This window comes from Arvicola amphibius, chromosome 2 (genome assembly GCF_903992535.2).
Source record: "Arvicola amphibius chromosome 2, mArvAmp1.2, whole genome shotgun sequence".
NCBI lineage: Eukaryota > Metazoa > Chordata > Mammalia > Rodentia > Cricetidae > Arvicola > Arvicola amphibius.
Genome location: NC_052048.2, coordinates 118,285,802 through 118,298,635, shown reverse-complemented (window position 1 = coordinate 118,298,635; position 12,834 = coordinate 118,285,802). Strand labels below are relative to the sequence as shown.

General features: G+C 42.9%; 1 protein-coding gene across 3 annotated transcripts in view; it reads left to right on the top strand.

Moving 5' to 3' along the window:
- Mta3 (metastasis associated 1 family member 3) overlaps positions 1–12,834 on the top strand; it is a 126,619-nt gene that overhangs the window by 48,892 nt on the left and 64,893 nt on the right. For all 3 annotated transcript variants that reach the window (XM_038318725.1, XM_038318727.1, XM_038318726.1), the window contains exons 4-6: positions 1,158–1,221; positions 2,767–2,884; positions 9,533–9,635. In XM_038318725.1, the coding sequence (XP_038174653.1) occupies positions 1,158–1,221; positions 2,767–2,884; positions 9,533–9,635 (285 nt within the window). The remainder of the gene's footprint in view (positions 1–1,157; positions 1,222–2,766; positions 2,885–9,532; positions 9,636–12,834) is intronic.

Below are 12,834 nucleotides of genomic sequence, written 5' to 3'. Positions count from 1 at the left end.
ACATCAGGGAGGCAGGGCAGCCAGCAGCAAGTGTGGTAGCAGGGGCCGGAAGCTGAGAGTTCTCATCCACAATTGCAAACGGGGAAACAGGGAGAAGGAACTGAAGCGGAAAGGAGCTATATGATCTGAAAGCCTGCCCCTAGTGGTGAGTTCCCAACAGCAAGGCTGTCTATCTAAGCCTCCCCAAACAGCGCCACCAGCTGAGATCCCACTATTCAGATGCCCAAGCCTGTGGGGGACATTTCCTTTTCAAACCAAGACACCCAGAGAGGTCTGGAACGCACCAAGAAGCTCAGGCTTTAAGAGTGCTAGGATTACAAGTGTGAGCTACTGTTTCTGGTTCAAACAAGCAAATTTTAGGGAATTTTTGAAAAACAAACAAACAAGCAAACAAAAAGACCCCCTCTTCCAGGATCTTAGAAAATGGTCTCTTAAAATTTTAAGTTGTTTCTGGGTAGTGGTGGTGCATATCTTTAATCCCAGCACTAGGGAGGCAGAGGCAGGAGGATCCCTGAGTTTGAGTCCAGCTTGGCCTACAGAGAGTGTTCCAGGACAGCTAGGACTGATAACACAGAGAAATGTCTCAAAAAAATGAAAAAAGGAAAAGAGAGAGAGAGATAGAGAGAGAGAGAGAGAGAGAGAGAGAGAGAGAGAGAGAAATATCAAACTAATTGCTTTAGAGCAATTCCTGTAAAGGCAATCGGTTACATCCTTATGTGAATCCATTATTTCCAAGTGTTCGTGCAGGTCACCGCTTGAGTCTATTATTTTATGTGCTGGGCTGTATGGGGATTGACTGAAGACCTTTTGTGTGTGATACCTCAGTGCTTTTATAGGTCGAGAATCTCACTGTTACTCTGAAGCTTTCATTGAGTCCTTTTTTATTGAATGATTAGGAAGCACCTTTAAAGTGTCTGTTGTAATGACTTGCTGTCTGGTAACACAGCTGGAGCTGACTGGCCTCTGTAAATGCCTATAAATGAAGCTTTATTGTACAGATTCCCCGAGTCCAGGACTGCAGAGCTGGTCTGGAGAGTTTCAGTTCGTCCCTCACTGCCATCTAGACCCTCATCAACCCCGAAAGTCTGGATATCCCTAGCCTGTGTAGCAATCACTGTGAATGCAATGCCCATCGTGTGGTCTTTTCTTTTAAACAGGGGGAAATGCAGTGTTGCCCTGCTGAATGAGACAGAGTCGGTGTTGTCGTACCTTGATAAAGAGGTAATTTGCAGTTGCTTTCACTTTGTGCTTTCTCCCCATTACTTCACATGAAGGCCATACCCTGAACACTATTTTCTTTGTGCCTGAGTGTTATTGTGCCATCCTGGCAAGATGGCATCAGCTGGAGTGCATTTGGCAATTGCATTGTCCTGGCTGAAGGCAGAGTTAACAAAAGTGGTATCTCTTTGTCAGTTCCAATGAGAGGCTTACTGAAGTACATACAGCCCAGGATGTAGATGAGGATATTCATCCCTGGTTCTCATTCCTTCATCCCTTGGTCTGTTTTTGAATAAAAGCCTCACACTCTGGTGGCTCTGCAGACTTCATAAGAACAGGCAACCAGACCACTGTGCTTATTAACTCTAGGGCACTGGAGCCTTTTTGTTTGTTTTTAAAAACTAATCTATTATATGTGTGTGCCTGCCCACATGTACATATATGTGATGGGAGGGGGGCAGACACAGATGCCATTGTATGTATATGGAGGTCAGAGGACAGCTTGGTGGAGATATTTCTTTCCTTTTACCTTTTTATGTGGGTTCCAGGGATCAAACTCAGGTTGTTAACCTTGGGCTATAAACACCTTTACCCTATGAGCCATCTTTTTGGGCCTGCTGGGCTTTTGAAGGAATCAATGAAATGCTTAATGTGTAGGTTGGTGGTAATCGTGTGTTTAGTTATGCTGTGTCTACCTCTATAACATGACTGTGCATTACAATTTAAAAGAGGATGACAGAATTATAATAATAATTAAATGGGATTTGTATAGTGATATTGACAAACCACATGTAAGGGGGCATGGGAGATGGCTCAGTGGTTATGAGCACTTAATGCTCTTGCAAATTCCTGGATTTAATTCTCAGCACCTGCATGGTAGTGTACAACCCTCTGGAACTCCATTTCCAGTGGATCTGGTACCCTTCCTGGGCTCTGTGGCTCCAGGTATGCATGTGATGCACAGACATACATGTAGGCAAACACTGATAAACAAATATTTTTTAAAAGCTACATATAAGTTCTACTCTTGTATATTTAGTCAATATGTGGGGTTTTGTCTCTTAGACGGTCTCACTATGTTCCCCCTGCTGGCCTGGAACTCACAGAGATCCACCTGCCTCTGTCCCCTGAGTGCTGGGACTAAGGATGTGGGCCACAAAGCTCCAGCTTCATTTTGTTTTTGAAATAGGGTTTTTCTGTGTAGCTCAGACTTGTCTGAAAATATCTGTCTGCCTCAGCCTCCCTGCTAGCCTCTCAGAACTCTATTTAGAGTAGTTAATGACTTTCTTTTATATTAAAGCAAATTTGTAGAATTTTATATTCTTCTTAAAGTTATTTGTTTTGGCTCTGTATAATTCTGTGCTATTGTACATGATGACAGTATTGCCATGTTCTTGAAGATTTATTAATTTGTTCACTAAAATGAAATTTTATATATTCAGAAGTTAAGGTTATAATTTTCATTTCTGTGATATTAATTTTATTGCTTTATAAAACATAGAAGTATTCAGTTTACTTAGGTGGTTTTTGTCATTTTTTTTTTTTCAGGATACCTTCTTCTACTCATTGGTGTATGACCCTTCAGTGAAAACATTATTAGCCGACAAAGGGGAAATCAGAGTGGGACCAAAGTACCAGGCCGACATTCCAGACATGCTACCAGAAGGTGCGTGCTTTGGCTTCAAGTCCTGGGAAATGGTGTCTTACAACATGAAGGTTCTTGATCTCGGGGAAGAAGTGTAGTGGAGAGTTCAACAGTTTGAGCCTTCCAATTTTAGAAACATAGCAAGCATCCGAGAATAATCTACTTGCTCGCTTACCCCTTCATGACTTCACGTTTGTTTGTTTTCATGGATGTGGTTTGTTTGATTTGTTTATGTGTGTTCCACACATGTATGTGTGTGAGTGTGAGTGTGTATGTTCCACACATGTATGTATATGAATATGGAGTGCAGTAGGCCAGGGGTCAGCATTAGGTAGGGTCAGGGTCTTTCACTGAGCTGGAGCCTGCTGAATTCACTGGACTGGCTGGCATCAGGTGCCAGGGATCACCCAACCCTCCTCAGTGCGCATCACAGGCATGGACTACTGTGCCCAAATCCTGTTTTCCTGTGGGTTCTGGGGATCAAAGTGAGATCCTTGCGTTTGTGCGGCAAGCAGATCACTCACTGAGCCATCTCTCAGGCTCTGGCTGTTGTAAGCTTTAGATTGATAGTGTGTTCCGGGTGTGATGGCACATGCCATTAAGTACTTGGGAGCAGAGGCAGGCTGATCTGTCTTAGTTTGAGTGTAGCCTGGTCTAGAAGTGAGTTCCAGGCCAGTCTAGCTAAGGCTACATAGACTCTGTCTTAAAAACACACACACACACACACACACACTCACAAAAAAAAAAAAAAAAAAAAAAAAAAAAAAAAAAAAAAAAAAAAAAAAAAAAAAAAAAAAAACTTGGTTAATGTTGTTGAACTTTGATCTAATGTGTGATTCATATTCATTCCTATTTTCCCTCTGATTCTCTGTATCCCCCAACCCCACCCCTCCCTGGAGGATCAGGAACTGATGTATACTAGGCAACACTCTACCAACTGAGCTCTGTTTCCAGACCTCTGTCTTGAGATTTGTAAATGACTTTAAGCTACCTAGCTCAGCAGGCAGTGGAACCTAGTAAGCAGTTACAGTTTGGTGAGAATTTGACTGATCTGTATAGTCAAGAAGTTCACTGTTATAAACTTTTAAAAAAATCTTTTATTAGATTTATCTTTATGTGTATGCATGGATCATGTGAGTATGTGTCACATGTGTGTGGTTGCCTGAGGGGTCCAGGAGAAGGCATAGGGTCCCCTGGAACTGGAGTTACTGGTGGTTTTGTGAGCTGTTTAATATAGATAGTGGGAACTGACTGGGATCCTCTGAAAGGACAGGCAGTGTTCCTAACCACTGAGCCTCCTCTACCTCGAAGGATCATAATGAAGCAAATCTTTGTAGAGGGATGTACTTTTTGCTTGGCTTGTTTTTAAAGTTACTATGGTTGGCTTTATTTCTATCTATCTTTTACTTAAAACACCACATTTATAGATTTTAGAGAAGTGGTTCTCAACCTGTGGGTCATAACCATTTTAGGGGTCTAGCGACCCTTTCATAGAGGTTTCCTAAGATCAAGTGCATATCATATATTTACATTATGATTCATAACAATAACCAAAAGGCAGCAATGAAATAATTTTAAGATGGGGGGGTCACCACAACATGAGGAACTTTGTTAAAGGGTCGCAGCGTTTGGAAGGTTAAGAACCACTGTTTTAAAGAAAACTGCTCTTTAAAATTTTTGTTGCATTTTTATTTAGTGTGTGTTTGCATGTATGTGCATTTGTATACATGCCAAATCTGTGTGCGGAAGTCAGAGAACAACTTCTGCCTTGCACATCCTTGGGGTTCAAATTCAGGTTGTCAGGCTTGGAGGCAAGTGCTGTCCTGGGTGCTTTTGTGTGTCTGCTTGACACAAGCTGGACTCATCAGAGGAAAGAGCCTCAGGTAAGGAAATGCCTCCCTCAGATCCAACTGTAAGGCCTTTTCTCAATTAGCAATCATGAGGGAGGGCCCAGTCCATTGTGGGTGGTGCCACTCCTGGGCTGGGTTCTATAAGAAAGCAGGCTGAGCAAGCCATGGGAAATAAGCCAGTAAGCAGCACCCCTCCATGGCCTCAGCATCAGCTCCTGCCTCCAGGTTCCTGCCCTGTTTGAGTTTTTTTTTTTTTTAAAGATTTGTTTATTTATTATGTACACATTGTTCAGTCTCTATGTATGCCAAAAGAGGGCACCAGATCTCATTATAGATGGTTGTGAGCCACCATGTGATTTACTGGGAATTGAACTCAGGACCTCCAGAAGAGTAGTCAGTGCTCTTAACCTCTGAGCCATCTCTCCAGCCCCCACCCCCGTTTGAGTTTTTGTCCTGACTTCCTTCAGTGATGAACAGCAATGCAGAAGTGTAAGCCAAACAAACCCTTTCCTCCCCAACTTGCTCTTTGTCGTGGTGTTTCATTGCAGCAATAGAAACCCTAACTGAGACATGTGCCTTCATCTGCTGAGCCATCTCACTGGCCTAACATGACATTTTAAAAATAGCAAAATGAAGAAGTCTATTGGATTCTTCTTGGGACCTATGGCATCTTCCCAGTGTTCTTCTCACTGTAACTGAGCAGTCAACTGGATGCGTGGTCCAAAGGACCTTTGTTTTCTTCTTCCTTCCTTCCTTCCTTCTTTCCTTCCTTCCTTCCTTCCTTCCTTCCTTCCTTCCTTCCTTCCTTCCTTCCTTTCCTTTCTTTTTTGATTTTTTGATTTGTGTAGCCCTAGCTGTCCTAGAACTAGCTCCATAAACCAGGCTGGCCTCGAACTCACAGAGATCCTCCTGCCTCTGCCTCCAGAGTGCTGGAATTAAAGATGTGTGCCACCACTGTCTGGCAAGAACCTTCTTTCTGATTACTGTCTGCTAGGGGAAAGGACCTTAAGCACTAACAGATGTATAAAGTCATGAAACATGAGTCTGGTGTGGGTGTATGCTTGTAAATCCAGCACTTGTGAGGCTGAAGCAAGAGGGTTGTGTGTTTCATCCTGAATTACACAGCAAGACCATGTCTTGAAAAATAAATCAACAGACAACAAGTATGAACCAAACTGCAGACATTGTCACCACACAGCAGTGTTGACAGTGAAGTACCTGGCTGCAGGACAAATATACAGTAGGAATATTTGAGAATCTTTGGGCTGCAATTCGAGCCTTTTGAGCCTGTTGACAATCTTCAGTGGGTTGCTTTTGCCCAGTGGCCAGATCACAATCTGCATTGGAATGGGAAGTGAAGCTGGAGTAATACCCTGGGTAGGTGGCTGCAGCAGCTTGTCAGAATCCACATCCTGATGGACTCAGAAGCCGGTTGTGGTGTATGAGGATTCACTTAAGAAGGCTCTCTGTCCCTTAACAAACACTTCAGATTTGGAATGATGAGTTTGAAAAATGAAAGTAAAGATTAGATTTTAAATATTTCACTAAATATTTAAATATTCACACTAAACCTAGTGTGAGTTTTCCATGGAAAAATAGGTCATGTAGGAAAGTTAAAATTATTATTTAAATGTATTATAACAGAATTTGAAGAAAGAAGTTTTCTATAGATGATATTTTTAATTGTTAAACGGTTAAACTGAGATTGACTCTGGATGCTCAGATTTGGGTAAAACGTGGGTAATAGGTCCTAATTATAACCTTGGGAAATAGATCAACCCATCTGACTTAACCTTTCTTTCTCTTTAAAGAAAGAGTATGTGGGCCAGGCAGTGGTGGCCGTTGATCACAGCACTTAGGAGGCAGAGGCAAGAGGTTCTCTGTGAGTTCGAGGCCAGCTTGGTCTACAGAATGAGTTCCAAGACAGTCAGGGCTACACAGATAAACCCTGTCTCAGAAAAACAAAAAGAAAGAAAGAGTATGTGGTTGTGCCTTTGGCATTGTGATGAGTGGGTGATGTGCCCCTCAGCCGTGGACTGTGAACTTCATGGGAGGCTTTTCTTTTGAGGCTGAACAATTAATTTGTGCATATTTTGTTATGTGTTTTTAAAACAAGATTGTCTCACCTTTAGTCATGAAATAGGAAACTATCAGCAGATAGTGTAGGACAGTGTCCTTCCCCGCAGGCTCCCTGCAGTGCTCTGTGAGCTAGGAGAAGCTAGGGGTTCCAGAGGAGCACCTTCGTCCAGCGCAGGCCTCCAGGAGGTTGATTCTGTGGCCCCAGAACCTGCTGTACTGCTCCACTATGGAAGAACCACATGGACAGCTTGACTCTGCCAAAGGGAAAACACTCTTGCGCCTTGGATTCGATTTTCAGTTCCACTGAAACTCTGCCAGAATCACCATCTCATTGGCCGACAGGGGCTGAGGTTTAAGGAGATAAAGATCAGCCCAGCTCCTTCTGGCAGCTGTGGCCCTCCTGTTTACTTATTTCAACGCTCCAAGGACAAGTTCCCTAAACCTTGTTATTTTCTTCTCTTACCCTCTCTTTCTCTGGTGATTGAACATGGGGCCTCACACATGCTAGACAAGCTCTCCACCGATGTATTACAGCCCCAGCTCAACCGTGTCGTTTGCAGTGGCTAACTTTGAAGAATGCAGGTCTCTCAATGCTGTGTTAGAAGGAGGTGGGCTTAGATAGGAATCTCATGTTGGGAACAGCAAAAAGCTGAAGTCTAGTGCCAGCTTGGAGCCCTAGTATCCAGGAAAGGACTTCACAGTTTGGTTTTGTTTGTTGAGCAGAATCTTGCTGTGTAGCCCTGGCTGACCTGGAACTTACTATGTAGACTGGGCTGGCCAGGGCCTCACAGAGATCCACCTGCCCCTGTCTGCCCAGTACTGGGAGTAATGGTGTGTGCCACATGCCCAGCCTCAGTTTTAACATGTTTGACAGCCTTGTAGGAGAGACTGGAGCCGAGTTAGTGATGGGCAGGGCCACATCTTGGTCAAAGTGCTTAGCTGTGCTTAGCTGTGGCCCTCTACTTAAACCAACATCTCATGTCAGGACCGTGAAGATGGATGTGGAGGGGTGCTGGATCTCTGCCCTTCCTCCTAGCGTGGTCACATTAAATAATATTCTACCTTTAAATTTGAGTATAAGCAGATATACATTACAGACACATAGAACAATTCCCAACAAGAGGACAAGTTTGTCCCCTAGGGAACATTGGGCAATGTTATAAACATTGTTGTCATTTGGGGGAAGGAGGTAGATAGGCAATGTTCCATAGGATCACCTTAGATAAAGTTCCCCGATGCTGCCAAACATGGGAGAGCACAGAATGTATTCAGCCCCAGCTGTCAAGTGTCTAGCTTGAGAAAACCTTCTATAATGGCTTCTTGGATGTTGTAAGTGTCCGGTCAGTGCCAGTTATTATTTATATGGTAGTAGGACTTAAACTTTCAAATATATTGATTTTTTTGAGATGGGGTCTCGTGTAGCTTAAGTTGGCCTCTTCTTGCCTTCTTTATCTCCCAGGAGCTGGCAAACCACCAGACCTGGTTGTATGTGGTACTGGGGATATAACCCAGGGTTTTAGGCACGTTAGCAAGCATGTCACCAACCGAGCTATGTCCCCAGTCCCTATTTCTATACTTTTATCAACTCTTTCTTTTTGTGGTGTTGGGGATCAAACTGAGCTCAGCATTGTTTGGTTTACTGTCACTCTATATTAGAATCCCATTCAGAGTTAATCCTATTTCTTAGCTTACTACTATTTGACTAGTAGATTAATAAAATAATTTATCTGCTCCTAAAAGTAAGTTCTTATAAATTTATCCTATGAGAGAGTTGTACAAAAATGCTATCAGAAAGACTTAATACTTCACTATTTATTTATTCAAATCATCTTTCCTTTGGAAGTTCTAATAATTATATAAATATACTGTCAATGTTGTTTATATTTCTTATTTTTCTTATATTTTCCTTGGAATCTCCACTGAGCTTCTTAAATTCATATTTATGATGCTATTCTAGTAACTTATTATTCCTTTGATTCATATCCCAGTATATCATCCAGAGTTTTTCAAGCAATATTCAACAGAAATGATGATAAATGGTATCCTTGAGTGTTTCTGATTTAAATATAACATAAAAATGTGGCAGGTGATACAACTAAGATGAATTTTACATAGAAAGCAGATAATTCCAGTTGTCCAGGAAAGGGCTTCTAGGATGTGTAATGCATCATTGGTCCTCCCACATGGGAGGACCTGGGTGCTTGTAAGGGATATACTGAAGAAGTGATTGGCTGTGTAAGCACATTTCTGGATCTATGTTTCTTCAACTTTATGTGACAAAAAGAAGTGGGAAGCTATACAGTCTTGCAATTAGTTTTCTGTGTTTGAGATAGAGCCTCTTTGTGTTGTCCTGGCTCCTCTGGAACTTGTATCCCTTTTCTTTCTCTGCCGGCAAGTGGGATTATAGGCATGCACCTCCACACCTGGCCTGGGGTCTCAGGAGATGCTGCTGATGCTGATGTTGGTGCTGATGATGCTGGTGCCTGGGGTTGATGATGATGGTGATGCTGCTGATGCTGATGTTGCTGCTGCTGCTGCTGCTGGTGGTGGTGGTTCTGGTGCTGATGGCATGCCACGTTGTTGGTTTGCTTGTATCACCATCTCCACACCTTCTACCAAAGGATGCACCTAGATGTGATTACTGCTTTCCTGACATTTGAACATCTAACACATTGGTGACCATAGCTACAACCATATGCCACAGTGTAAACAACAATCCCTTTCCTTTGTTTTTGGACAGGAGACCCAGATGAGAGGGAACAATCAAAATTGGAAGTTAAAGTTTGGGATCCCAATAGTCCACTTACGGATCGACAGATTGACCAGTTTTTAGTTGTAGCCCGGTGAGTATGCCATTATTCAGTCAAGTTTTTTTATGAAACGACTTACACTTGTGTATAGTTCCTTTTTTAAAAAGATATTATTTTATTTTACATGTATGATTATTTACCTGAATGTATCTATCTATATGTACTATATGTGTGCCTGTTACTTTTGGAGACCAGAAGATGATATTAAATTTCCTGGAACTAGAGCTACAGACACTTGTGATTTACCACATGAAAACCAAATTCAGGTCCTCTGTAAGAGTGGCAGTCTCTACAGCCCCCTATTTCCTTCCTTCCTTTCTCCCTTTCACCTTCCTTCCTCCATCCTTCCTTCTTTTGATTTTTTTTTAATACTTTTTAAGACAAAGCTACTCTGTGTAGCCCTGTTGGCTTTGAATTTACAGAGATCCGTCCACTTTTGCTTTCTAAGGACTTGGATTAAAGGTGTGTGCCATCATGCCTGCTATATATCCTTTCTTTATAGTCCAGCCCCCACTCCATTGGTTATCTTTTTCTTTTTCTAGTCCTGTGAGAAAACCAATATCTAGTCACATTGTCTACTAAATAATGCGATCTACTGCCGTTAATTTGTTATAAGTGAAAATGTTTAATTTTAATTACGAAAGTGGAGGCGAGGGCTGGGGTGGGGCACTTGCTGGCCTAGTAGGTGCAGCAGCCCAGCTCTAGTCCTCAGCAGGCTAAAACCTCAGCCAGCAGCAGCTACCAGAAGGATAGGTGTAACAAAGATGAATAGTGTGTGTGTGTGCGTGCGCAACTTAGAAGCATAAGGAAGAAATGGAATACCCGAATCCCATATCTTTAATGAAAGAAATGCCCTTTATTTTGGACATTGCTGAACTCTAAACTGGATTATTCAGGTGCCAGTAGAAATGTGTCACTCAATCCAGGGGAGGTAACACATACCTGTAATCCCAGTTCTTGGGAGGTGAATGCAGAAAGATCAGGAATTTGAAGCTAGCCTGGGATCATAGTGAGTTTGAGGCTAGCTGGGCTACCCGAGTCTGACTCAAAAAATACAAGCCCCTAATGAAGGTGAGAGGGAGGAGAGGAGGGGAGAGGCCACGTGAGGCCTGGTAAGGAGACTGCTGCTAGCAAGCCCCCTCCCCCAAGGCTTGGTTACCTTGCTTCTCCCCCTGGCTCTTCCTTAAGCAATGAGTAGGGGCAGGATTTTATTTTTATTTCTTCAATGATAAAAGTAAATGAGGCTTGTGGGGAAAACTGCCACAAAAGAGAAAGCAAATGAGATGAGCATGCCATTGTCACGGCAGAAAAATTAGAAAAAGCCCCAGTGGACATCAGCAAGCAGCTGAGGAATGAGTGAATTACCCTGTACAATGAGGTAGTACTTTACGTCTGTTCAAATGAGAGAATTTGAACTTTGTGTAATAAAGGGCCAAATCCTCTAATATTGAAATGAAGGTCTACAAAGTATGATTGTTTATGTGTTTGTACTGTGTTCATTTATTTGAAAAGACCATATAATGCACAAACTGTTTTATTCCATTAATGGATATATATTATGGCTATAAAAGACTGCAACCAAATTTATAATGTTTAATTCTTTACATGAATCAGACATGGCAAAATAATTCAAATCAGTTCAACCCAAATAATAGGCCGAAGGGTCTCTGTAATAGTTTCTTATTTTGTGTTAAAATAGTCCTAGACTGTCAATAAGGACAGTCATTGTGGAAGGTCACACTCTACTAATGGCCAGACACTTCAGATTCAGAGCCTGTCCTAGTTAGGGATTTTATGGTGGAAAGACAGCATGACCACAGCAGCTTTTACAAGAAAAACATTTAGCGGGGGCCAGCTGCCTTACAGTTTCAGAGGTTCACTCTGCTATCATCATGGAGCGTGGCAGTGCCCAAGCAGACAGGGTGCTGAAGGAATAGCTGGGAGTCTTCATCTTGCAGGGAATAGGAAGCTGATTGAGACGCTGGGCAGTATCCTGAGCATAGGAAATCTCAGAGCCCGCCCCCACTGTGACACATTTCCTCTAACAAGGCCACACCCACTCCAAGAAAGTTACACCTCCTATTTGTGCTACTCCCTTTGGGATTATGGGGCCAATTACATTCAAACCACCACAGAGCCCCTACACTTACAGCTCAAGGATTGGATGGGGGCATTAGGTGTACATTGCTGGGGCAGTAGCCCGCCAGTGGAGCAGGAGGCTGAAGAGTTGGAAGAAGCAATGAGCCATGGATGTGGCAGTGATCATATGCACAGGAAAGTACCTGAATAGTGGTGGGTTGTTAGGGAGACCTGCAGTTTGCCGATTTGATTTACATTCTGTTTTTTTTTTTAATCAGACTACTGTTTGTTACCCACATTTATGAAACCTGACCAAGGTGGTCTTTTTATGAAAATTACTTTAAAATGTTTATTTAAACAAGTAGACAAAAACCCAAAATACTGAATCTAAATACAAATTAAAACCAATTATTTTTATTTTTTATTTTTTTTGAAACAAGGTCTTGTTCTCTATAGAGAAACTGTCAAGCTTATAGCAACCAATCCTCTTGCCTCAGCTTCCTGGATGCTGTGAGCACAGGTGTTAAACATCATGCCCAGCACCTATCCCAACCATATTACTGCAGTTGTAACACCCTCGCCCCCCCCCCCCCCCCCCCCGCCCTCTTACTTCGTAGAGCCGGGACTTGACCTGAGTTATACCAGCCAAGCCCTGCACTCTGAAGTGCTGAGGTTAGTGTAGGTATTGGGACCATCGGCATTGTCTCGTCTCCCTGGTGGGACTATCAGCTGGCACAGCTGCTTTGGAAAACTGCTTGACACTGTCTCCCCACACAGCCCGTAAGTTTTACTGCTAATATCACACTCAGGAAGAGAGCGTCCCGGGTACTGGAAGATGTGCATGCAAATGGCTTTCATAGCAGCATCTGCACACTGGAGAATTGTCCAGCTGAAGAGTCGGGGTGAGGAAACAGAAGAGAAAATGCATTCCTGTCACTCCAGCTAACAACTGAGATGACTTCCAAAGGATGAGACAAGAGAGGGAAAAATAGTGTGCATTCAGGTGCAGGGCCTGTGTAGGTTTGTGGTCTGGTGCCTGGGAGGCAAAGGCCAAGGGTTCCGAGTTTAATGGCAGTCTGGGCTGCATCATTCCAAGCCAGCCTGGGCTACATGAGACCTTATCTCAGAACAACAGCATGTGTAACATTGGTGG